This window comes from Cetorhinus maximus, chromosome 9 (genome assembly GCF_964194155.1).
Source record: "Cetorhinus maximus chromosome 9, sCetMax3.hap1.1, whole genome shotgun sequence".
NCBI lineage: Eukaryota > Metazoa > Chordata > Chondrichthyes > Lamniformes > Cetorhinidae > Cetorhinus > Cetorhinus maximus.
The window spans coordinates 135055960-135080216 of record NC_135887.1 but is presented as its reverse complement, the minus strand read 5'-3'; the positions used below and the strand labels follow the sequence as shown (position 1 = coordinate 135080216).

The 24257-nt window shown below is 41.7% G+C and overlaps 1 protein-coding gene across 1 annotated transcript in view; it reads left to right on the top strand.

Annotated features, from left to right (window-relative positions):
• ckap5 (cytoskeleton associated protein 5) overlaps positions 1 to 24257 on the top strand; it is a 133178-nt gene that overhangs the window by 6125 nt on the left and 102796 nt on the right. Inside the window, exon 2 of the mRNA XM_078549556.1 lies at positions 14838 to 14927. Coding sequence (XP_078405682.1) covers positions 14871 to 14927 — 57 coding nt within the window. The 5' untranslated portion in view covers positions 14838 to 14870. The remainder of the gene's footprint in view (positions 1 to 14837; positions 14928 to 24257) is intronic.

Below are 24257 nucleotides of genomic sequence, written 5' to 3'. Positions count from 1 at the left end.
TTGGATAGGCTAGGTTATGCTTTCTTTGAAATCGTGGAGGCTGAGGGAAAACCTAACTGAAGTGTATATAATTGAGGGATCTGGATTGAAAGAAAGGAAGGCCCAATTTCCATTGGATGAGGAGTTTGTATTCAGGGGCTTAGAATTGGGCTTGAAGGTTTGGAATGGATTTAAAGGGGAAATTCTTTCATCCAGCAATTGGTGATACCTGGAACTCGCTGTCTGAAAGAATGGTAGAGACACAAGCCCTCAACATGTAAAAATACTTGGAAATGCACTTGAAGTACTGTAACATACAAGGCTATGGACCAACAACTGGAAATTGGGATTATACTAGATGGCTCTTTGTTGGCCGGCACAGGTCCAATGACTGAATGGCCTCTTTCTGTGTTGTAGATCTGATTCTATGACAGGTATTTCTGTAACCATCTTTGAGTCCTGCATGCCTGCATGGCATGTTTCCTCCCTGGTGTGAGGATAAAGGACATAATTGAGAGTGTGGAATATTCTGCAGGGAGAAGGGAATGAATCAGAAGATGTGATGCATGTTGACACTAATGACAGAGGGCAGACTTTCAAGAGTTAGGGAGGAAGTTTTTTAAAAAAATACCTAGAAGGTAGTTATCTCTGGATTACTCCCAGTACGCTAGTAAAAATAGAAATAGGAAGATAGGGAGGATTAATGTGGCTTCATGCATGGTACAAGAGGGGGGCGCTTCAGATTCTTAAGGCATTGGGACCTGATCTGGGAAGGAGGTTTGCATTCAACAGGACTGGGACCAGTACCCTGGCGGACACCTTTGTTAGTGTGGTTAGTAATGTTTTAACTTAATTGGCAGGAGGGTGGTGGACACTAGCACATGGAAGTAGATAAGAGGGATAGGGTATCTAAAGGAGTGAGTGTCGGTTAGGACTAGAGTAGGAAATAGTGCCATATAAGGTAGGAGCAGACTGAGTGGGGTATTGGGAATACCATGATGTGTCTAGAATGTATGTAAGCACACAGTGTGGTGAATAAAGTTGGCGTGCTACAAGTGTAAATAGCTGTGTAGGAATCTGTAGCGGCAATAATGGAGACATGGCTTAAAAATGGGCACTTAATATTCATGAATACAAAATGTTTAAATGAGATGGGAAGCTAAAGGGAGTGGTAATGCTTTGTCAACATGTCTATTTGCAGCAATATTAGAGTTGTAATGGTTATAGTAAAGAAACAAAGCATTTGTCCAGAGTGAGTGATTGGCAGAATAATGAACAGCTCTGTCTGAAAGCACAAACATGTAAAACAGCCCTGACATTGTTGTCAAATCTGCTGACAAGGGTGGTGCTGTTGTTGTTGTCTTGCGTACAAAGGCTGAGCGTCAACTCTCTGTCACTTCTTCCTAGCTTCCCCTGGACTGTGACCTCACCAGTGAACATCAAGCCATCTTCCCTCCACAGCTTCCCACCTCATAGTCCCCCTTTGCCACCTTCTCAAAATCCACAAATGGGACTGTCCTGGTAGACCCATCACTTCAGTCCCTTCCCACCCAATTGAATTGAATACTTCCTATTTTGTGTCTCTTTCTCTTGTCCCGTCTCTTCCCACCTACTTCTGATGCCCTGTGCCATTTCATAATTTCCAGTTTCCTGCCCCTAACTGTCGCATTCTCACTGGATGTCCAATCTGTCTCCAGCTCCACCCCCTACCAGTATGACCAGAGGGCTCTCTACTTCCTTGAACAGAGGCCCATTCAGTTCCCATACTACTCCACCCTCTTTCGGTCTGGCTGAACCTGTTCTTATTGAACAATGTCTCCTTTAATTTGTTGCACTTTCTGCAAATAAAAGGTGTTGTTATGGATCCTAGTTATGCCTGTCTTTCCCTGGGGTATGTGGCGTATTTCTTCTTCTCATCCTACTCAGGCTCTCTTTCCCCTCTCCGCCACTCTTCTACTACATTGATGAATATCGGTGCCTTTTTCCTGCTCTTGCTAGGAAATGGAAAACTTCCATTACCTTTGTTTCTAATTTCCAGCCTTCTCTCCCCTTCACATGGTCCATCTCCAACACTTCCCTTCCTTCACCTCCCTGCCTTCGTTTTTGGGATAGGCTGTCTGTTAATATTCATTACAAGCCCACCAACTCCCACAGCTACCTTGATTACACTCCCTCACACCTTGTAGGGACTCCATTCCATTATCTCAGTTTCTCCATCTCCGTTACATCTGTTCTGATAATGCAACCTTCCACAACAATGCTTGCGATATGTTTTCCTTTTTCCTCAACTGAGGATTCCCCCACCCTCTGTGATTGACAGGGCCCTCAGCCCTGTAATGTCGGATACATTTCCTGCACTTCTCTCACCCCTCCCCTCCCTCCCATAACCACGGTAGGGTTCCCCTTGTCCTCCTGTTTCACCTCAACAGCTTCCACGTTCAAAGAATCACCCTCTGCTATTTTTGCCACTGCCAGCATAATGCCATCACAAACCATATCCTCCTCCTCCCCTCCCCTGTCAGCACTCCAAAGGGACTGTTTCCTCCACTCTGCTTTGGCCCAGTTCTCAAACACTTCCAACACTCTGTCCCTTTCCCATGGCATCACCTCATGTAATCACAGGAAGCGTAACACTTGCTCTTTTACCATCTCTTCTCACTGTCCTAGGCCCCAAACATTCCTTCCAGGTGAAGCAGTGATTTACTGGGACGACTTTCAATTTAGTATACTGTATTTGCTGCTCAGAATACAGTTTCCTCGACATTGGGGAGACCAAATGCAGACTGGATGATCGCTTTGTGGGACATCTCCATTCAGTCCGTGAACACAACCCCAAGCTTCCTGTTACGTGTCATTTTAATCCTCCACCTTGCTCCCATGCTGAGCATTCTGTCCTTGGCCTGCTGCCGTGTTCCGGTGAAGCTCAATGCAAGTGCGAGGAACAGCACCTCATCTTTTGACACCGTACTCTACAGCCTTCCGGGCTCAATGTTGAGTTCAACTTCAGACCATGAACTCTGTCCCCCATTTTGATTGTGTTTTATTGCCATGTGCCAATCTGAATCTTGTTTTTCATGTTTTTGCTTGAGACAAAGCTTCATTTTTCCATTAAAACTCACTTTGGACAAATGCTTTGCTTCTTTACTACAACCATTACGTCTCCTCTGTTTTGTTCCATGAAGCTCTCCGCTCTGCCCCAATCTTCCCTTTTTTTCTCCCCCATCAGTTCTGAAGATCATATTCATAGAAACTAGGAGCAGGAGTTAGGCCATTCAGCCCTTTGAGCCTGCCCCGCCATTCATTATGATTATGGCTGATCATCCAACTCAGTAGCTTGCTCCTGCTTTCTCCCCAAATCCTTTGATCTCCCCAAGAGCTATATCTAACTCCTTGAAAACATACAATGTTTTGGCCTCAACTACTTTCTATGGTAGCAAATTCCACAGGCTCACCACTCTCTGGGTGAAGAAATTTCTCCTCATCTCAGTCCTAAATGGTCTGCCCCGTATCCTCAGACTGTGACCCCTGGTTATGGACTCCCCCACCATCGGGAACATCCTTCCTGCATCTACTCTGTCTAGTCCTGTTAGAATTTTATAGGTTTCTGTGAGATCCTCCCTCATTCTTCTGAACTCCAGCGAATATAATCCTAACCGACTCAGTCTCTCATATGTCAATCTCGCCATCCCAGGAATCAGTCTGGTAAACCTTCGCTGCACTCCCTCGATAGCAAGAACATCCTTCCTCAGATAAGGAGACCAAAACTGCACACACTATTCCAAGTGTGGACTCATCAAGGCCCTAATTGCAGCAAGACATCCCTGCTCCTGTACTTGAATCCTCTTGCTATGAAGGCCAAATACCATTTGCCTTCTTTACCGCCTGCTGCACCTGCATGCTTACCTTCAGCGACTGGTGTATGAGGGCACCCAGGTCTTGTTGCACATTCCCCGCTCTCAATTTATAGCCATTCAGATAATCTGCCTTCCTGTTTTTGCTACCAAAGTGGATAACCTCACATTTATCCACATTATATTGCATCTGCCTACTCACTCAATTTGTCCAAATCACACTGAAGCACCTCTGCATCCTCCTCACAAGCTCACCCTCCCACCCAGCTTTGTGTCATCTGCAAATTTGGAGATATTACATTTAGCTCTCTCATCTAAATCATTAATATATATTGTGAATAGCTGGGGTCCCAGCACTGATCATTGCGGTACTCCACTAGTCACTGCCTGCCATTCGGAAAAAGACCCGTTTAATCCAACTCTGTTTCCTTTCTGCCAACCAGTTTTCTATCCGTCTCAATACACTACCCCCAATCTTATGTGCTTTAATTTTACATGTTAATCTCTTATGTGGGACTTTGTTGAAAGCCTTCTGGAAGTCCATATACACCACATCCACAGGCTCCCTTTCATCAACTCTACTAGTTACATCCTCGAAAAATTCCAGTAGATTTGTCAAGTAGGATTTCCCTTTCGCAAATCTATGCTGACTCTGTCCGATTCTGCCACTGTTTTCCAAGTGCTCAGCTATTAAATCTTTTATAATGGACTCCAGAATTTTCCCCACTACTGACATCAAGCTGACTGGTCTATAATTCCCTGTTTTCTCTCTACCTCCCTTTTTAAATAGTGGGGCTACATTAGCTACCCTCCAATCTGTAGGAACTGTTCCAGAGTCTATAGAATCTGGGAAAATGACCACCAATGAATCCGCTATTTCTAGGGCCACTTCCTTAAGTACTCTGGGATGTAGATTATCAGGTCCTGGGGATTTATCTGCCTTCAATCCCATCAATTTCTCCAACACCATTTCCCTACTAATACTGATTTATTTCAGTTCCCTGCATCTCGCAAAACCCTGTGTTCCCCAACATTCCTGGTATGTTATTAGTGTCCTCCTTTGTGAAGACAGAACCAAAGTATGTATTTAGTTGGTTAGTCATTTCTTTGTTCCCCATTATAAATTCCCCTGTTTCAGACTGGAAGGGACCTACATTTGTCTTCACCAATCTTTTTCTCTTCACATACCTATAGAAACTTCTACAGTCAGTTTTTATGATCCCCGTAAGCTTATTCTCTTACTCTATTTTCCCCATCTTAATCAATCCCTTGGTCCTCCTTTGCTGAATTCTAAACTGTTCCCAATCCTCAGGCCTGTTTTTTCTGGCCAATTTGTATGCCTCTTCCTTGGATCTAATACTATCTCTAATTTCCCTTGTAAGCCATGGTTTGGCCACCTTTAATGTTTTACTTTTGCACCAGACAGGAATAAACAATTGTTGCAGGTCACCCATGTGCTCTTTGAACGTTTGCCATTGCCTATCCACCATCATCTCTTTAAGTAATGTTTCCCAATCCATCATAGCCAACCCACGTCTCGTACCATCGTAGTTTCCTTTATTAAGATACAGGTAGTACAGGTAGATACAGATAGTCTCAAAATCAACTATGTCACTCTCCATCATGATGAAGAATTCTATCATGTTATGGTCGCTCATCCCCAAGGGGCCTCGCACACCTAGATTGCCAATTATTCCTTTCTTGTTACATAATACCCAGTCTAGGATGGCCTGTTCTCTTGTTGGTTCCTCAACGTATTGGTCCAGAAAACCATCCTGTATACTCTCCAGGAATTCCTTCTCTACGATATTATTAATTTGATTTGCCCAACCTATATGCAAATTAAAGTGACCCATAATGACAGATGTTCCTTTATTGCATGCGTCTCTAATTTCCTGTTTAATGCCATTCCCAACATCACCACTACAGTTTGGGGGTCTAGATACAACCCCCACAACGTTTTTTGTCTCTTAGTGTTTCTCAGCTCTACCCATACAGATTCCACATCGTCGGAGCTAATACCTTTCCTCACTATTGCGTTAATTTCCTCTTTAACCAGCAATGCAACTCCACCGCCTTTTCCTTTTTGTTTGCCCTTCCTAAATACTGAATACCCCTGGGTGTTCAGTTCCCATCGCTGGTCACCCTGCAGCCATGTCTCCGTAATCCCGATTATATCATACCTGTTTACATCTATTTGCGTGGTTAATTCATCCACTTTATTGCGAATGCTCCTCGAGTTGAGACACAAAGCCTTCAGGCTTGTCTTTTTAACATTACTTGTCCCGTTCCCACTATTTTTCACTGAGGCCCTGTTTGATTTTTGCCCTTGATTTCTCTGCCTATCACTTTTCTTATTCCCCTTTCTGCCTTTTGTTCTTGTCCTTGATTCCCCCTCCTCTGACTCCTTGCATAGGTCCCCACCCCCCTGCCATTTTAATTTAAACCCTCCCCAGCCACTCAAGCAAATATTTCCCCCTAGGACATCAGTCCCGGTCCTGCCCAGGTGTAACCCATCCAGTTTGTACTGGTCCCACCTCCCCCAGAACTGGTCCCATGCCCCAGGAATCTGAAACCCTCCCCCTCACATCATCTCTTCAGCCATGTATTCATCCGATATATCCTGCTGTTTCTACTCTATGACTAGCACGTGACCCTGGTAGTAATCCTGAGATCACTACCTTTGAGGTCCTGCTTTTCAGCGTACTTCCTAACTCCCTATATTCTGCTTTCAGGACCTCATCCCATTTTTTACCTATGTCGTTTGTACCAAATGTGTACCACGACCACTGTTCACCCTCCCCCTTCAGAATGTCCTGTAGCCGCTCTGAGGCATCCTTGACCCTAGCACCAGGGAGGCAACATGCCATCCTGGAGTCTTGTTTGTGGCCACAGAAATGCCTGTCTACTCCCCTTACAATTGAATCCCCTATAACTATTGCATTCCCACACTTTTTACTCCTCCCCTGTGCAGCAGAGCCAACTATGGCGCAATGAATTTGGCTGTTGCTGCTTTCCACTGAGAAGCCTTTGCCCCCAACAGTATCCAAAGCGGTATATCTGTTTCGCAAGGGAATAGCCACAGGTGATTCCTGCACTGTCTGCCTAGTCCTCTTGCTCTGCCTGGCAGTCACCCATTCCCTTCCTGCCTGTGGACTCAGCCTGCGGTGTGACCACCTCTTTATACATGCTATCCACGATACCTTCCGCCTTGCAGATGCTCCACAATGTCCCCAACCGCTCCAGCTCCAAAACCTGGGCTTCCAGGAGCTACAGCTGGAGACAATTCCCGCGCACATGCTGGCCCCGGGCGCTGGAAATGTTCCCGGCTTCAGGAGGAGCACACCACTGCTTTGAGCTCTCCTGCCATGACTTAGCCCTTTAAATTAAATTAAACCTTTTGGAAGATACTTAATATCAAATAATATCAATTAGTCTGGGGCTCTTCTTCTCTGCTCGTTGTTACAGGGTATAGCCCTTACAAATGATGAACGACAAAATAAGACCTTAAAAACTATGTGATAAATGTAGCACATACTTGCCTGACTGTACTCACAGTACTCAAAAACCACCTCGTTCCCTCCTCACCGAACTCCTTCAGTCACCTCTGCTCTCCCAGCTCTTTTTCAACCCCTGGGGCTACCCTGGCACACTTTTTCAACCCCTGGAGCTCCTTTTCAACCTCTGGGGCTCCCCCGGCACTCCTTTTCAACCCCTGGCTCATTCGACTCGATGTTAACTGTTTCCTGCTTCAGCGATGCTGCCAGGCCTGTTAAGTATTTCCAGCACTTTGCAAATGCTGGATGGAAGTCTGAAATAAAAACAGTATTTTGATTTTATTCTCTTAGAGGGGACAAGGACAGAATCCATTTGGTTGGAGTTGAGAAGCAAAAAAAGGATGGGGATATTTTGTAGGCATCTAAATAGAGAGAAAGGAGCAGAGCTGCAGGGAAATCAGATCTGCAAGGTCTGTAGAGCAGCGAAATTGAGGGGCTTTAATTATCCCCCCCACATATTGATTTGGCTAGTATTAGAGTAAGTGGGGGAGGAATGCTCGGGGAACTTGCTTGGTCATGTTCTCTCCAGCTAGGAAGGACGCATTAATGGATCTGGTGCTGGGGAGTGAGGTGGACCAAATGTCTGTGGGGAAACACTTGGGTAAGAGTGGTCATCATAAGGTTCGGATTACTAATAGAGAGGCATAAGGAACAATCCAAAGTCGTCTAATATCTAATTTGGAAGAGGACTAACTTCAATTGGATGATAGGGGATCTAGTCAGGGTAAAATGAAACCCAAGTTTGTCAGGAAAAACCGGAACAATGGTTGATCTTTAAGAAAGGGACATTTCAGGTACAGGCTAAGTACATTCTAACAAGAGGAAAAGGTATCAAAACCAGGGCTCCTTGGATGACCAGGGAGATGGAGAATATGATGAAATGGAAATGAGAATATATGATGCATGGAAAGTGGAGAGGAAAATACAACTGACAGAGGCAATTTGATAACAATGGCAGGTAGCATAAAAGATAACCCAAAAGTCATCTACCATATAAGTAGTAATTGGGCAGCAAGAGGTGGGATGGGCTTCTCAGGGACAAAAAAGGTGATATCATCTTTGGAGGTGCAGATCAAGGCTAAAATACTTAACTAATGCTTTGTATTGCTGTTTAAGGAAGAGGATGCTGACAAATATTGGTAGGAGTTGGGATAGGTAATGAATGGGGAAGTTTCATACATGTGGGGGAGGTGTCCGAAGATTGAAGAGTGGAAAATGTGATACCCCTGTTCAAGAAAGTGTGTAAGGGCAATCCTAGTAACTACTGGTCAGTCAGTTTAACATCAATGGCAGGAAAGATTTTAGAAACCATAATGGAGGGAAAAATTAGGACGCTTGAGGTTTCAGTTAATTAAACAGCATGGATTTGTAAAAGCCAGTTTGTGCTTGATTAATGGAATTGTTTGGAGTAGCAAAAAAAATGTTGATGAAGGGAATTCAATGGATGTTGTCTAAGTACTTTCCGAAAATCCTTATGAAGTACCACAAAAGGCTAGTTAACAAAATTGAGGCTCATGAAATAGGAGGACCGATGTCAGCTTGGATAAAAATTTGCTTTAGTGTGGAAAACGGAGTATTGGTTAATGGTTGTTTTTCAGGCTGGGGAATGGTAGAGAGTGGTGTTCCCCAAGGTTCAGTGAGAGGAACTCTTTTTTTTTCGATTCTATAGAAATGATTTGGATATTGGAATTTAGTAAAATGTCAGAAGTTGCCTAAGAGTGAGGATGATATGAACCAACTGCCACAGGACATAAATAGGCTGCAGAATGGGCAGATCAGTGGTAGATGGAATTTATTTTTATAGAAATGTATTGGGATGCATTTTGGCAGAAAGGCTAGGGAGAGGCAATATAGGCGAATGGCACAGCTTTGTGTTCAGGGACAGAACAGGGGTTCATGTGCCTAGATCTTTGAAGGTGCCAGGACATTTTGAGAAACTAGTTAGCAAGGCAAATGGGATCTTGGGCGTCATTAATAGAGGCATTGAGTACCAAAGCAAGGAAGTTATTCTGAAGCTTTCTCAAACTGTTTAGGCAACAAGTAGATATTGAGTTTGCTTTTGGTTGCCACACGTGAGGCGTACACGATTATGACAGGTTGATATAAGAAAAGCTGTTTCCACTAGATGATGGTACAATGACTAGGGACATGGATCTAAGGTTTTGGGCAAGAGACATGGAAGGGATGTGAGTAAAAACTATTTTTAAACCCAGTGAGTGGTAACTACCTGGAACGCTTTGCCTAATACAGTGGTGGAAGTCGAAGTGATCAATGGTTTCAAAGGGAAATTGGCTAGGTACTTGATGGAAATAAACTTGCTGGATGTGGGGTTGGATCAGGATAAATGAGACTGACCAGATTGTTTTACATAGAGCTGGCATGGACACCTTGAGTCAAATGGCCCCCTTGTGTTCCGTGTTGACAATGGAGGAGAAATATTAAAGAGAAAGTTAAAAAGAAACGAGACTCCACATTGTAAAGTACATTTTCAGTGCTAGCGAGGTTGTTTGGCAGTAATTGAGACTTACAATGCCATTGCAAAGAGTACTTAGGAATGGACACTTCCTAACTCTTTAGTAGTGAACTTAGCCCCTATCTAATGAGGTAGGTTCAGCCATTTAATGCAGTTTAATACATTTAAAGGGTGAGACAGGCTACATGATTCAGTGTTTGAGGGGCAGGGCACCTTGGACAGAAACTTTGTCATTTAATGGTATGTGTGGTGACTAGAATTTGCTGTTCAATTTACACTTTATAGTGATGGTTTTATTTATTTGTTCACAGGGCGTGGGTTTTGTAGCCTAGGCCAGCATTTATTGCCCATCCCTAATTCCCGGCCGTTGATCTGCTCTTGTGGCTACAGTATTTATATGGCTAGTCCAGTTCTGCTTGTAGTCAATGGTATTCCCCAGAACATTGATAGTCGTACTGTTACATTTTATGGCAAAGCCTGTCTTGTTTCAGAACTAGTCAGTAGGCAAATTTCTGTTTTGCAGATGGATGCATAAACTGGGAACAACATATTAGTGGTGGTAGTGCATGATGTATGGAAGGTTGAGGCTTGTCCAAATATACAGGAATGCAATTTCTTCATCTGATCTACCCTTTAATGTTAGAGTTGGATTTTTAAAAAAAAATTGGCAATGTTGGCCAGATTTAATAGTGTGCAATTCAAGTGAAGATATATAGCTTCTCCCAGATAGTTTGAAATGAAATTCCCATCCTCATGAGCAATAACTTTTATTTTTGTTTTATTCATGATTGGTAGGAACATGCATTTCACATGACTTGTCTCCTGATATTTTTGGTTAAGCATTGAAGTACAACTGCTATCACATTTAGATCTGCAATGAGGTCATTATCCCATTCAGTTTTAGTAGTAAATAAGCAAGTTGTCAGGCTAGATGTTTAGTGATCGTCAGAACATTCTGATATGTCATCGAATGAAACATTATTTCTGTTTCTCTCTTCTCAGGCATTGTGTATTGTCAGCATTTTCTGCTTTTATTCTGGCAAATAAATGGTTTGGTAAACATTTTGAGATTCAATATATTCCTCTGTTACTGTTCAAACTTTTTCTGTCAACATCTTAATTTTGGGCACTATCTAAAAAGGCTTTCTATACATAAACCAAAAGCACTGAATTTCAACCTAAGTCGTTATATTGGTTCGCATTCAGTAATCGTTTTTAGTCAAGCTCTACATGACGAACAATCTACATGTGAATCGGACCGCCAGTTACAGTAGGGGAGATTAAAAATCCTGGATCATTTTTGAAACAATTGCAGCAATTTGTGTGTGGTTTGGTAGAGGAGATTGGGGAGTTGGTGTGGACTGAAATACTGGATGGATAAATCAGGAAGTGGAATAACCTTCCTAATTGTATCTATTTTATGATCTTGTAATATGAATTCCTTTGTACAATGTTCCCGTGCTCTTGAATTTTAAAGTGAGAAGTGAAATGACTTCTACCCTGAAGGGGTACATCTCGGGAAACCCAATGGTTTCATCCTTGGTGTTTTCTCTCCTTGTTTAAATGTTCCCTTGCAAACCAGATGGCACAATGGCATGAAAGCTGCCACCTATCTCTTGTCACCTATGCTGCCATTCTCACTGCGTAAGTCACATTTGGTTACCAGATCGTACATTGTCTTGGCATTCTTTGAACCAGATCATTGGTATTTGGTTGCTTACAGTTCTGGCTTTGGATAATAGACACTATAGAACAGCAATTTAATTTTGGAACTTTAATCAGTTAAAATGATACCTTGTATGCAGGGCTAAATGAAGGGAAAACCTGTTGCCAATTAAGTAGGCATATATTTACAGTACCTTCTGAATGCAGTTATTCTACTCGTGTGCATTTCTAACCCCTCCTCTTCGACTGACCAGTTTAGTCCCTTGTTTGTTAGGTGTCTGGAGTTATGGCATCATGCCACAGCCAGAAGTTTGGCCTCCCCTATCTGAAAGCGAGCATACATTGCAAAAGTGGCAAACTTTCAATGAAATTGGAATAGTGCTGCAGGCACCATGCAGTTCAGTTATGGCACCAAGTAAAACTGAAGTCAATTGCAATAGAGGGAAACTGCCCATGGCTAGAGCAGCAGTAAGCGGCTAGAAAGGAAGATTTTTGTTGGCCAATCATTTCATCCCCAGGGCATTGCTGTAGACGTTTTTGAAGACCGTGTCGTAGGCCCAACTACCTTCAACTGACTCATTCATGATCTCTCCTTTTATCATAAGGTCAGAAGTGGCACTGTTAGCTAATTGATTGTACAATGCTCAGTTCTGTTTGAAATTCCTCTGCTAATGAAGCAGTCTGTGCCTGCCTGGTGAAAACCTGGAGACTTTTCAGGCTTGGACTGATCAAGTTGCAAGTAATATTTGTTCTAGATAATGATCATGTCTCAGCAGGAGTCTAAACCTTGTTGTGACATTTTATAACAACTGTGGCAACCTCCCATCAGCAGCAACCTGAGCATTGCCTTTGAATCAACCGGACTAGTCAATAAACCCAGTGGCTATTAATAGATCAGAGGTTATCTATTCTTCTTGTGGCTATTAGTAGATTAGAAGCTGCAAGTGATTTGCTTCCTGACTCTCCAAAGCCCCTCCAACACCTACAAGGCACAAGTCAACTGCTGGAATACTCCACTTGACTGGACGTATGCTGTTGGAGCAACACTGCAGCTTGACATGATCCAAGCAAAACGATTTGCGTAAGTGGCAGTGCATCTCCCATCTTAAATATCTGCTTCCACTGCCAGTGCTGTTCTGTGGTTGGAATATGTACTAGCTACAAATGCTATCCTACAACTTGGTGCATTGCAGCACCACCTTCAAGTTCCCCTCCCAAGTCTCTCTCCATCCTGACTTTGGCGTATATGGTTTTTCTTTCATCACTACTGGGTCAAGATCCTGTACTAACAGCAGTGTGGGACTACTGAATTACGTTTCTAGCCATCGTGATTTTCACTATATTGATGATGTGAGACTCAACAAAGATGGTACTGCTGAAGTTCAGGGGAAAGCTATTGGACCATGTTGGAGAATTGTTGACTGGCATTTGTGTGGTTCAAATCCTGTAAGCCTTTAATCAGGCAAATTATATTTATTTTAAAAAATTTCCTATTGTATTGTGAGGTAGGATTGAGGAAGATGTTACCCTATGGTGAGAGGTTGCTGAGTGAATTGGGCCTATGTATTCTGGAACTTAGTGGAATGAGAAGTGATCTTATTGAAACACAAATAATTGAGGGGGCTTGATAGGATAGATGTTGAGATGGTTTCCGTTGGTTGGGAAATCCAGAACACTGGCACAGTCAGGATAAGTGGCTGATCATTTAGGACTGAGATGAGTAGGAATTACTTCAGTCAAAGGGTTGTGAATATTTGGAGTACTCTATTCCCGAGGGCTGTGGATGCTCCATTGTTGAAAACAGTTAAAGTTGGGATAGACAGATTTTTGGTCTCTTAGGGAGTCAAGGGATATGGGGAGCAGGAAAGTGGAGTTCAAGCCCAAGATCAGACATATTGAATGGAGCAAGCGCAATGGGCCCTATGGTCCACTCTCTTGAGTTATTAGACGGTACCTGTAATTGCAATTCCAATTTACCAATAATGCTTATTGATGATGGAATTCTCTTTTAATCACCTTTATTAATTGTGGTTGAAAAATTAAGTTTAAAAAGATTAATTGTTTGAGGTTTAAAACATTTTAAAATAAAAACTTGAACTGTAAATGAGTTTGTGTTCTGAGACAATTTTTGTTTACCAAAATGTTGATTTTATTTGTGAGATTATATCTTGAGCAAATCTCAGTATGCTGAAGGATTTTCTGCATCTGTGCTCCTGATACATCCTTGGCCAAATCGGTAAAACTCTCAACTGCGTTTGCTGCTTTGTCAATTTTAAGTGGTACTTTTACCTTTTTAAGGTAGTACTGTAAAAACAAATGCACTTAATGTCAAAGCAGGCTGGGAGAAATGGAATACTTGAGGAACAAAAGGCCGTGGACCAGGGAGGAGACTGAGTGGGAATGCATCGATGGTTGGTTATTGGGTTCTAGGTACATTTTGGTCACATTCTCCTAGATCAATTTCCTCAAGGTTGTTCCTCCCAATATTACTAGGTCCCGTCACATCTGATAGTAAAAATGAGCTGTTTTTCTCCCTTGTCCTCTGAAACTCCTTCATAGCTTTGCTTTTGTCTACCTTTCCCTAGTCACATCTTGTGACTCCTTTTAGTGCTCTTGATTTCTAGATCCCATCCCCGGTGCTCCTTGATCCTAGCCCTCCCAATTTCCCATGCTCTTTGAGCCTTCCTTTCCAGAATCCCTGGCATCCTGGGATGCTTCCCTAAAGCCTGAAACACTTTCATCAAAATAATGCTACCATCTGAGACCACACTCAATACTGCCAGAATCAGTATCCACCTTAGTATTTTTCCAGTTCCTAGATTGCCCAGTGCTGACTTATCATTCTTGGCAATGCCATTTAGCATAACACCTTTGTTTATATAAAAAAAATCTGGCTGAGTATTTCTATAAAAAGGCAACTATATAAAGTTGTTTCTGTTCACTAAGTTGACATCGGTCATTGCAGAAGTAAACTGTTTCAAGCCAGTTATGTGGCTATATCTTAAACGTTTGATCTGTGGTTTAACTGGGAATGTATTGCATAAAAATGCAACTCTGTTTGAGAGCACATACTACTTTGGAGTTGTCCTGCAACAGGATCACACAGGAACCAGATCCTAACAGATTTTGTGCCACTGCCTAGTATTTCAGGGATATAGCTGGGTACCTGTACACTACTTTTGAATTACTAAATAGGGGAGGAGGGGGAAAAGTCTAATGGGGGCTTTATCCCAGTGCAAGCAGTGGGAGCACACCTATATTAATGCTGCACTGAAAGCTGTTTTGGAAAGTAATGTGTGTTTCTTTCTCCAGGTTGCTGTTTACTGAGCACATTATATAAGCACCATGGGGGATGAATGCGAATGGATGAAATTGCCGATTGACCAGAAGTGTGAGCATAAGGTATGTGTAAGATTAATTTCAAATATAATTGGAATTATTGTTAGCAAATATTTGTAGATAACAATTAAAGCTAATCCGTTTTAACCAAATCTCAAGTAGATAATATATGCGCAACAGTTTTAATTAAAAACTAAATTAAATTTTTACTGGGCTCCACATAACTTGGTTTGGTTTGCTTACTTTTTGAAACCCTTCCCCTTTGTAATAAACCAAAGAGATGATTTGATGAAAATTATGTGCTGCATTATTTGATACATTGGTATTGAGGTACTAAATCGTTTCACCCTGGGAGGAAAATTAGCCACAGGTCGGCTCCTGATTGCCTTTAAATCTTGCACAGAAAATATTTTCAAATATCACCAATATAAACTGGAATTTTGTGATGGAACTTGGGCAAAGCAATTGGAACTAGTGAATTTTATACAAGCTTGACTTTTGATCCAATTAAATCAAGGACTTCACTAAGAGTTAAACGTCATTTAAATCTGTATATCATAAGATATCAGTGTTCGTTAAGTATGTATTCAAAATTTGCTGCATGACAAGGCAGAGAGGAATGGTGAGGGAATGTTTTTAGACTGAAGGAAAGCGCACAATGGTGTTTGCCCATGAGTCAGTATGCAAACTATTCATTTGTGCATTAATGAGCTGGCTTGGGTATATGGGGTATAATTTCAGTTTGCAGATGACGCAGAACTTGGGTAATGTAATAAACAAGATTAGTACTGTCAGCCTTCAGGAGGACATAAACTGGTGTGAGAGGCAGACACACAGGAAATGAAATTTATTGCAGAAAAATGTGGAATGGTGCATTTTGGCAGGAAGAGTGAGAGGCAATATGAACCAAATTTTAAAAGGGGTGCAGGACTAGAGACTTAGGTGGCTGGATAAGTTGAGCTGTCTGTTTTTTATTCAAACAAAAAGGGATCCTTGGTTTTAGAAATGGAGGAATAGCATATAAAAGCAAGGAAGCTATGCCAAACCTTTATAAACACTGGTTAGGCCTCAGGTGGAGTATTGTTCAAACAGGAAGGACGGTGAGGCCATGGAGAGGGTGCAGAGAGATTTGCTAGAATCTTGCAAGGGATGATGGACTTCTCTTTAGAACAGTGAAGGTTAAGAGATTTGATTGGGTTGGCCAGTTACTAGTCAGCGCAGATTTGAACCATTTGGCTAAAGAACTAGAGGTGACATGAAGAAAAATTTTGAACACAGCAAGTTGTTGTGATTTGGAGTGCACTGCTTGAAAGGATAGTGGAAGCTAATTCAATAGTAACATTCAAGAGATTTGGATAAATAGGACAATGACATTTTATTATTTTGATTAGGGCTCTTCCAGTGCTGTGGTGGGACAGGTTATAAAAAAAAAAGCTGTATCTATAAAAGTGATCATAAAGCTGTTTGTTGGAAAAGACTAAGCTGCTTCACTAAGTCTAAAGAGAAGGAATTTTGTTTCTATTTTACAGTCTATATGTGACTCCAATACCACACTAATGTGGTTGACTGCCCTCAGCTTACTAGGCTACTTCACAGTTCCATGAAACTGCACCGCCATCTCAGGGCAACTAGTGATGGGCAACAAATGCTGGCCATGCCAACAATATCCACATCTCAAATGTGTAAAACAAGTTTGTCAGGACAGTGGACAAGAGAGGGGTAATGAATATTATTTTGAAAGGAAGGGAACAGTACCTGAGAAGAGGAATCTAGAATGGCATTGAAGATTCAGAGAAGGTTTACTAGACTAAAACCAGAGTATGAGAAAAGGTTGGACAGGTTAGGCTTGTATTCACTGGAATTTAAAGAGTAAGAGGCGACTTATTGAAATCTTTAAGATCCTGAGGGGCCTTGACAGGGTGGATGTGGAGAGGATGTTTCCTCTGTGGGGAAAATTTAGAACTAGGGGTTGCTCATTTAAAACAGATGAGAAGTTTTTTCTGAGGGTTGAGTGTTTTTGGAACTCTTCCTTAAAAGTTGGTGGAAGCAGAGTCTTTGAATATTTTTAAGGCAGATCTACATAGATTCTTAATTAACCAGGGGGTGAAAGGTTATCGGGGGTAGGCAGGAATGTGGGGTCGAGGTTACATTCAGATTAGCCATGATCTTATTGAATGACAGAGCAGGCTCAGTTGGCCAAATGGCCTACTCCTAATTTGTATGTTCATATGTATGGGGTGGTGGTGTGGGGCAGGTAGGGAAATTGGGTAGTTAGCATTGGGTGGGAATGAGATCAAACAAATAGATGAGTCTCTGACAAGATGAGATGGAAGAGGGTGTGCGAAGTGATGGGAGTGAAGCTAGAGAAAGAGGAGTTCGTAGTTATAGTAGGGGGATGCTTTTGAGGGATTTGGCTTGCTGACAAGTGACTGGGGTGGGAAGTAGGAAGCGCAGATAAATCTCAATCTTCCTGACAAAAGTCCATGAGCTCCTCCTGCTCGGGGAGAGGTGTTTCAGAAGTCATTGGTTTATCTGTTGGTTTTGGCAGCAGATGTGGTTTATAACTGTCCCAAGTTAGCCTGTTTGGGTTGGATGGAGAAGACTCAAGTTTGGAACATTGAGTGATTACTTTGCAACAGTATTTACAGTAGAAGAAGATGACAACATTCTTTAATTCCTAAAGAAACTAATATTTGAAAGAAGGACTTGCATTTATATAGCGCTTTTCACTGGATACCTCAAAGCGCTTTACACCCAAAGAAATACTTAGTTGTCGCTGTTGTAGGAAACACAGCAACCAGAATGCAAATAGCAACTCTCACAAGCAGTAATGTGATAATGACCAGATTATCTGTTTATGATGTTAATTAAGGGATAAACATTGGCCAAGACACAGGGGACAACTCCAGAATAGTGCCATGGGATCTTTTCCATTCACCCAAATAGGCAAATGAGACCTTGGTTTAATGTCTCATCCAAAAGATGGCACCCTCAGTACTGTACTGGAGTGTCAGTCTTGATTTTTGGCTAGCCCTAATGTGGGATTTGAACTCTGAACCTTGTGAACCTTAGGTGAGAGTGCTACCAGCTAATCCATAGCTGACATTCCAATTACCTCAGGAAAAGGGATTTACCAAAATTGAAGTGAACGAAATTATAGTAATGAAGAAACTAATGCCTTTTATGAGTGATAAATACTCAGGAACAGAAGATTTCCATCTTGGTTTCAAAGAATGTAATTGAGAATGTTGTAGATGCCCTAACTATAATCTTGCAAAGTACTCTTGATGTAAGAACCATTTCTTGAGATTGGAAATTTGTGCATCTCATTCAATTGCTGAAGCAGGTGACAATGAAACTAGGGAATTACAGTATATGCCAGTTAGCCTAGCACCTGTGGTCAGAATATTGTTATAACCTATAATTAAGGATATGGGACTGAACACTGGAACTTTTTCAACTCATCAGAGAGAGCCAGAATGGATTTGTAATGGGTAAGTCATACCTGACGAACCAGTTTGAATATTTTGAAGCAATAAAGTAGTGGGCAGGGGAATAGCTATTAAATGCCTTTTAGAAGTCTATATAAAGAATATCCAGAAAATCCTTCATAAGAGACTCCTAGCTGATGTTGAAGTTCATGGAATCGAAGAAATGTTACTAGCCTGGTTAGGAAATTGGCTGAGCGGTAGGAGACCTAAAAGGAATAAAGAAAAGGTACCTTAAATGGCTGAATGTGACTTGTGATGTCCTGCAAGAATCTGTGTTGGGGCCATAACTATTGATTATTTATTAACAACTTAGGTGATAGAAATGAGAGCCGCATCCAAATTTACTGATGACACAAAGATATGTGGATTGTAAGCAGTATACATAGAAGCATAAAATTAAGTAAATGGATAAAACTGGCAAATGGATTTCAATGTAGGCAGATGTGAAGTCATCCACTTTGGTCCTAAAAAGGATAGAACAGGGTACTTTCTGTATGGTGAAAAGCTAGAAACAGTGGCGGTCCAAAGAGAGTTTGGGCTTCAGGTACAAGATCATAAGTGTCATGAGCAGGTGCAGAAAATAATCAAACACTTGTGGAATGCTGGCCTTTATATCTAGAGGACATGAATAAAAGGAAATAGAAATCATGCTTCAGCTATACAAATCCCTGGTTAAATCATACGTGCACTGAGCAGTTCTAGATACCATCTCTTGTGAAGGATATATTGGGCCTTGGATAGAATGCATCTTAGATTTATTAGACTGATACCTGGACTCCAAGGGTTAAGCTGTGAGGAGAGATTACCCAAGCTAATATTGTGTTTTGTGGAACTGAGGGTAAGGGGTGATTTGATCAAGGTTTTCAATATATTAAGGATAACAGATTGTGAGAAACAATTTCTGCTAGTTTGGTAGACCAGGACTAGGAGCATAGTCAAAATTAGAGCCAACCTTTCAGGAGTGAAATTAGGAAACACATCTCCATGCAAAGGATGGCAGAAATTTAGAAACCTCTTCAGCAAATAACATTTGATGCTAGATTACTTAATTTTAAATTTGGGATTTTTATTGATCAAAGGCATTAAGGGATATGGGCAAAGGTAAGCATAAGCCATGATCTCATTGAATGGCAGAAAAGGCTGAAGGAGCTAAATGGTATACACCACCTTATGTTCCTAAAGCAGTAACGTATAGCTCATTCAGCAAGGGAGCAGAATCCTGACAATATTAAGGGATCAAGGACAAAGCAAAACGCAAGAGTAGAACTTGCCAGCACACCAGAAAACTCAGCCTTTGGAAGCAGATCAGGTACTGGAATAAAGTCAGTCCAGCAGACTATATATGTATAACTTGACTGCTATTCTCCAGTCTTTTCCCACCCACCCTGAGATTCTTTTCTTTCTACACCCTGACTGACAAAATACTTCTCTCAATTATTCTTCCAATTTACAAATTCTTCATATCTTAAGCAAACATTTTTTAAAAATGCAAATACTGGATTATAAATGGCACTGGGTGCAATCGAATTCCTAACAGTACAGCATTCAATTATGGAGGGCGGGTTGGAGAGGAGAGGGTTTAGTAAAATCATAGGATAGCCCAGAGGAGAAATCAGAAACACGAAGAAAACACGGACAGAATTTTGTCAACTGATTTAACGCCCGGAATCATTTTACACGGGAATCTTTAAGTTTGTCTGTGTGTCTCCCTCCTCTTTCAATCAAAACCTGTGTGAGCATAGAGACCTCAATTTTGGTTCACTCTCATTGGACACCATCCCTTGATTGACAAGTCATCATGGCTGCCCCTTGTCTCAACTCAATTTTGATTGGTTTATTATCATGTCAGTAGTTTTCTACACTTTCTGGTTTTTCTTTATTCGTTCATGGGATGTGGGCATTGCTGGCTAGGCCAGCATTTATTGCCCATCCCAAATTACCCTTGTTCAGAGGGCATTTAAGAGTCAACCACATTGCTGAGAAACATTCGTCCATGTTTCCGATATGACATAATGGGTATTCAGTTTTGCCGTTGTTGATCAATCGCTGGCAGGTGGTAATTTTGGCAGAGGTCTTTTGGTAGTCTGAGCGATCTTGGTATTCTGCTGCAAAAGAGACATTCTAGCTGTTGCTCTGAAATTTCTGCTGGAATCTGTTTAATTTGGCCCACTTAAGTGCATATAAATGCATTACATTTCTGGTGACAATGTAACCACTTTGACGATTTTTGAGGGCCCATTCCAGTACATGCTTCTCAAATCCAATGAATTGGATGCTGAAACAAACAGTAAGCTTGCCATTTGTTGACACTGAAATAAGAATAGTAAAGAAAAGATACAATCCATGATCCTCTTTCATTTTGTAATAGAGCACTTCTACAAAGATAGGGACAGTTGTACAATTGGGCAGACGAATAGCAAATATATGTAATACTGAAAATGCAAAATTGAATCAAAATGTTTGATCAAGGACGAATGGGATAGACTTGAGACAAAAACTTGTAAAGGGATCTGGCACTAATAGGTACCATAGATTGTAGGGGTTCCCCTTTTCCCTCTGAGACCCTCTCCACACAAGTTTGTGACACCAGATTCACCATTGTATGGCTTGAACAGAATGACCAGCAAGACAAGCCGCTTCTGATAATTCACAATTGCTTTATTGAATCACCCAGAACCCCACAATACAAAACCCCAAAATTTAAAACAGTCCATTCCCAGTACCTGACATGAAGTTACCACGACCCGGGTTAAACTTACAAAAATGCTAACTCCAAACAAAGTCCCCATGACTCTGTTTAAACTTGCAAAAAAACACAAGCAAAACACCATGTCTTGTCCTGAAACCTTAAGAAAAAAACCCTGAGACCAATATCACCACGATAACAAAAAACGCCAAGTTTTCGCCCCAAACCTTCACAAAACCCTCAGACCAATATCACTATGATTTGGCTGAAACTTACAATCGCCAACATAGCTGGTCTGTCTGGTGTTGACTATAGACCTGAGTCAAGGTGACCAAACTCAACCTTTCTTCTAACTGCAGCCCAAAACCTTTAGGCCAATATCACCACGATTTGGCTGAAAACACTTACAATCCCCAATATAGCTGGTCTGGCCGATGTAGAATGTAGGCCTGAGTCAAGGTGACCAACCCTGACCTGCCTTCCAACTGCAGCCCAGATACTCTAATCTGCTCTTCCTTTATAATAATTTAACTCCGACATGTCTAAACATATATTTGCTGTTTCCAATGTCCGTTAAGTTCATTCCATGCAAAGTCCAGACAAGTGTCATCAGCTCCTGCTGTTTGAAACAATGCGGGGTTTTCCATGGAAGATGTATCCAGATGAATATTATCAGTTTTCATTTGTAGGAGCAATTATTCTACTATTTGAGGTGACATAGTAACATCACTCCAAAGTTAATGAGGGCTTGAATGACCCTATTTGAGTACTGTTGTCTGTGGTGCACACAGTTCCTTGAGTGTAATCTATTGATGATATGTCCATTGTGCCATTGTATTGCATAATCAGACTTCTTGATTGCCTTAGTCAGTGGCAAATAATGGCATTTCCCTGGTACCATTGACCGACTGCTATCAGGAAACAATGTCCAAACCCTTTGAATCACTCAATTTTTACTAAATGTATGAATTAACCCCTTACTGCCCAGCCCTGTACTGTTGACTGCAGCTTATCTTATGTAATTTATAGTTCCAATCATGAGGTCAAAACATGCCTGGGAGTTTGAAATTATGTTCCATAAATTTCCCAGTTGGAAGGGATTCCGATCCTACAAGATTGTGGCGCTGAAAGTCATGTTCAGGCCTATAATCAGCGTATAAGTCGAACACCGACCACTCCCCTACCTTTCTGCTAAGAAACATTATGTTCGCATTAGGAGTCGAGCTCAATTTTTCACCTCAGAAATGCAAATTTTACTCCCTTCATAAGCCGGCACGTGGGATCAAGAAGATGATACAGGCCATGTTGCTAAGAAAACGCTCAGGAGTTAAAGCACGCTCACGTGCTTTAGGGAGTATAGTGCATGACGACCGATGAACAGAAATGGGTCCTCCTGCAAAAAGAAGGACATATGAAGCTGGTTCCAAGCTGTAAGTCATAACGGTTATGACCACAGCTGGTGTTAGTTGCTGCACAAACCAAATCCCAGAGGGAAACTTGGCAAGATGCAAACATTTTCTTGTTACCTCTGACCCTCCTTTGATATTCAAACAAACTCACAACTTATCTAAATGTGCAAATGTTGGATCTAACCTACTTGCTCATATTTCAAACTTAACACCTCTATCCTTCACATGTTTCAAATGGCTCAGACAACCTGACTCCTATCAAGCTCCTCCCAGCTCAGTTAAATCTCTCTCTCACGCACGTGCATAAGAACTAGGAGCAGAGTTGGCAATTCAGCCCCGCCATTCATTACGATCATGGCTGATCTCATTTTAGCCTCAACTCCAATTTCCCACCCTCTCCCCATAACCTTTCAACCCATTAATTAAAAATCTGTCTATCTCCTCAAATTTATTCAGCGTCCCAGCATCCACTGCACTCTGAGGTAGTGAATTCCACAGATTCACGACCCTTTGAGAAAATTAATTCCTCCTCATTTCTGATTTAAATCTACCACCCCTTAGCCTAAAACTATGGCCGCTCGTTCTAGAGTGCCCCACAAGGGGAAGCATTCGCTCCACGTCTACTTTGTCTATCCCCTTTAGCATCTTATATACTCAATTAGATCTCTCATCCTTCTAAACTCTAGCGAGTATAGGCCTAAACTGCTCAATCTCTCCTCATAAGACAAGCCCCGCATCTCTGGAATCAATCTAGTGAACCTCCTCTGAACCGCCTCCAGTGCAACTACATCCTTCCTCAAGGGGACCAAAACTGTGCACAGTACTCCGGGTGCGGTCTCACCAATGCCTTGTACAGTTGCAACAATACTTCCCTATTTTTATACTCTCTTCCTTTAGCAATAAATGCCAAAATTCCATTTACCTTCCTTATTACCTGCTGTGCCTACATACTAGCTTTCAGCAATTCATGCACGAGTACACCCAGATCCCTCTGCACTGAAGCATCCTGAAGTTTCTCTCCATTTAAATAATTCGTCTTTTTATTCTTCCTACCAAAATGGATAACCTTTCACTTATCCACGTTAAACTCCATCTGCCAAATTTTGGCCCATTCACCTAACCTGTCCATATCCATTTGTAAATTTCTTATCTTCCTTGCAACTTACTTTCCCACCTATTTTGGTGTCACCTGCAAATTTAGCTATAGTACCTTCTATCCCTGAATCCAAGTCATTAATATACCTGATGAGGACTGGGTGCACATGCACCCAGCCTTCTTTACAGAATAATACAATATTCCCCAAACTATTTTTTAAAAATCCATTCTTACAGTAACATTTGCTAACTTATCAAAGAACTGTACTGCACTGAGGGAATTTGGTGTCAATGAAAAACTGCGAGAATGGAAGGAGGATTCCACCCTGAAGAAGATGCTGAAGACCAACCACTGGCCTGAAGTTGGGAAGCATGTTCTGGAATGGGCCCTCAAAAATTGTCCGTGGTTACATCGTCACCAGAAATGCAATGCGTATGTACGCACTTAAGTGGGCCAAGTCGAACAGAGTCCAGCAAAAATTTCAGAGCAATACCTAGAATGTCTCTTGCTGCAGAATACCAAGATCGCTCAGATTACCAGAAGACCTCTGCCAAAATTACCGGCTTTCAGTGATTGATCACCAGACAGCAGCAATACTGAATACCCATTGTCATATCGGTAACATGGATGAAATGCCATTGAATTTCAATATGCACAGCAACCAAACTTGAGTGGGAAAATTTGAAAACAGTTCTAATGAAAACCACAAGG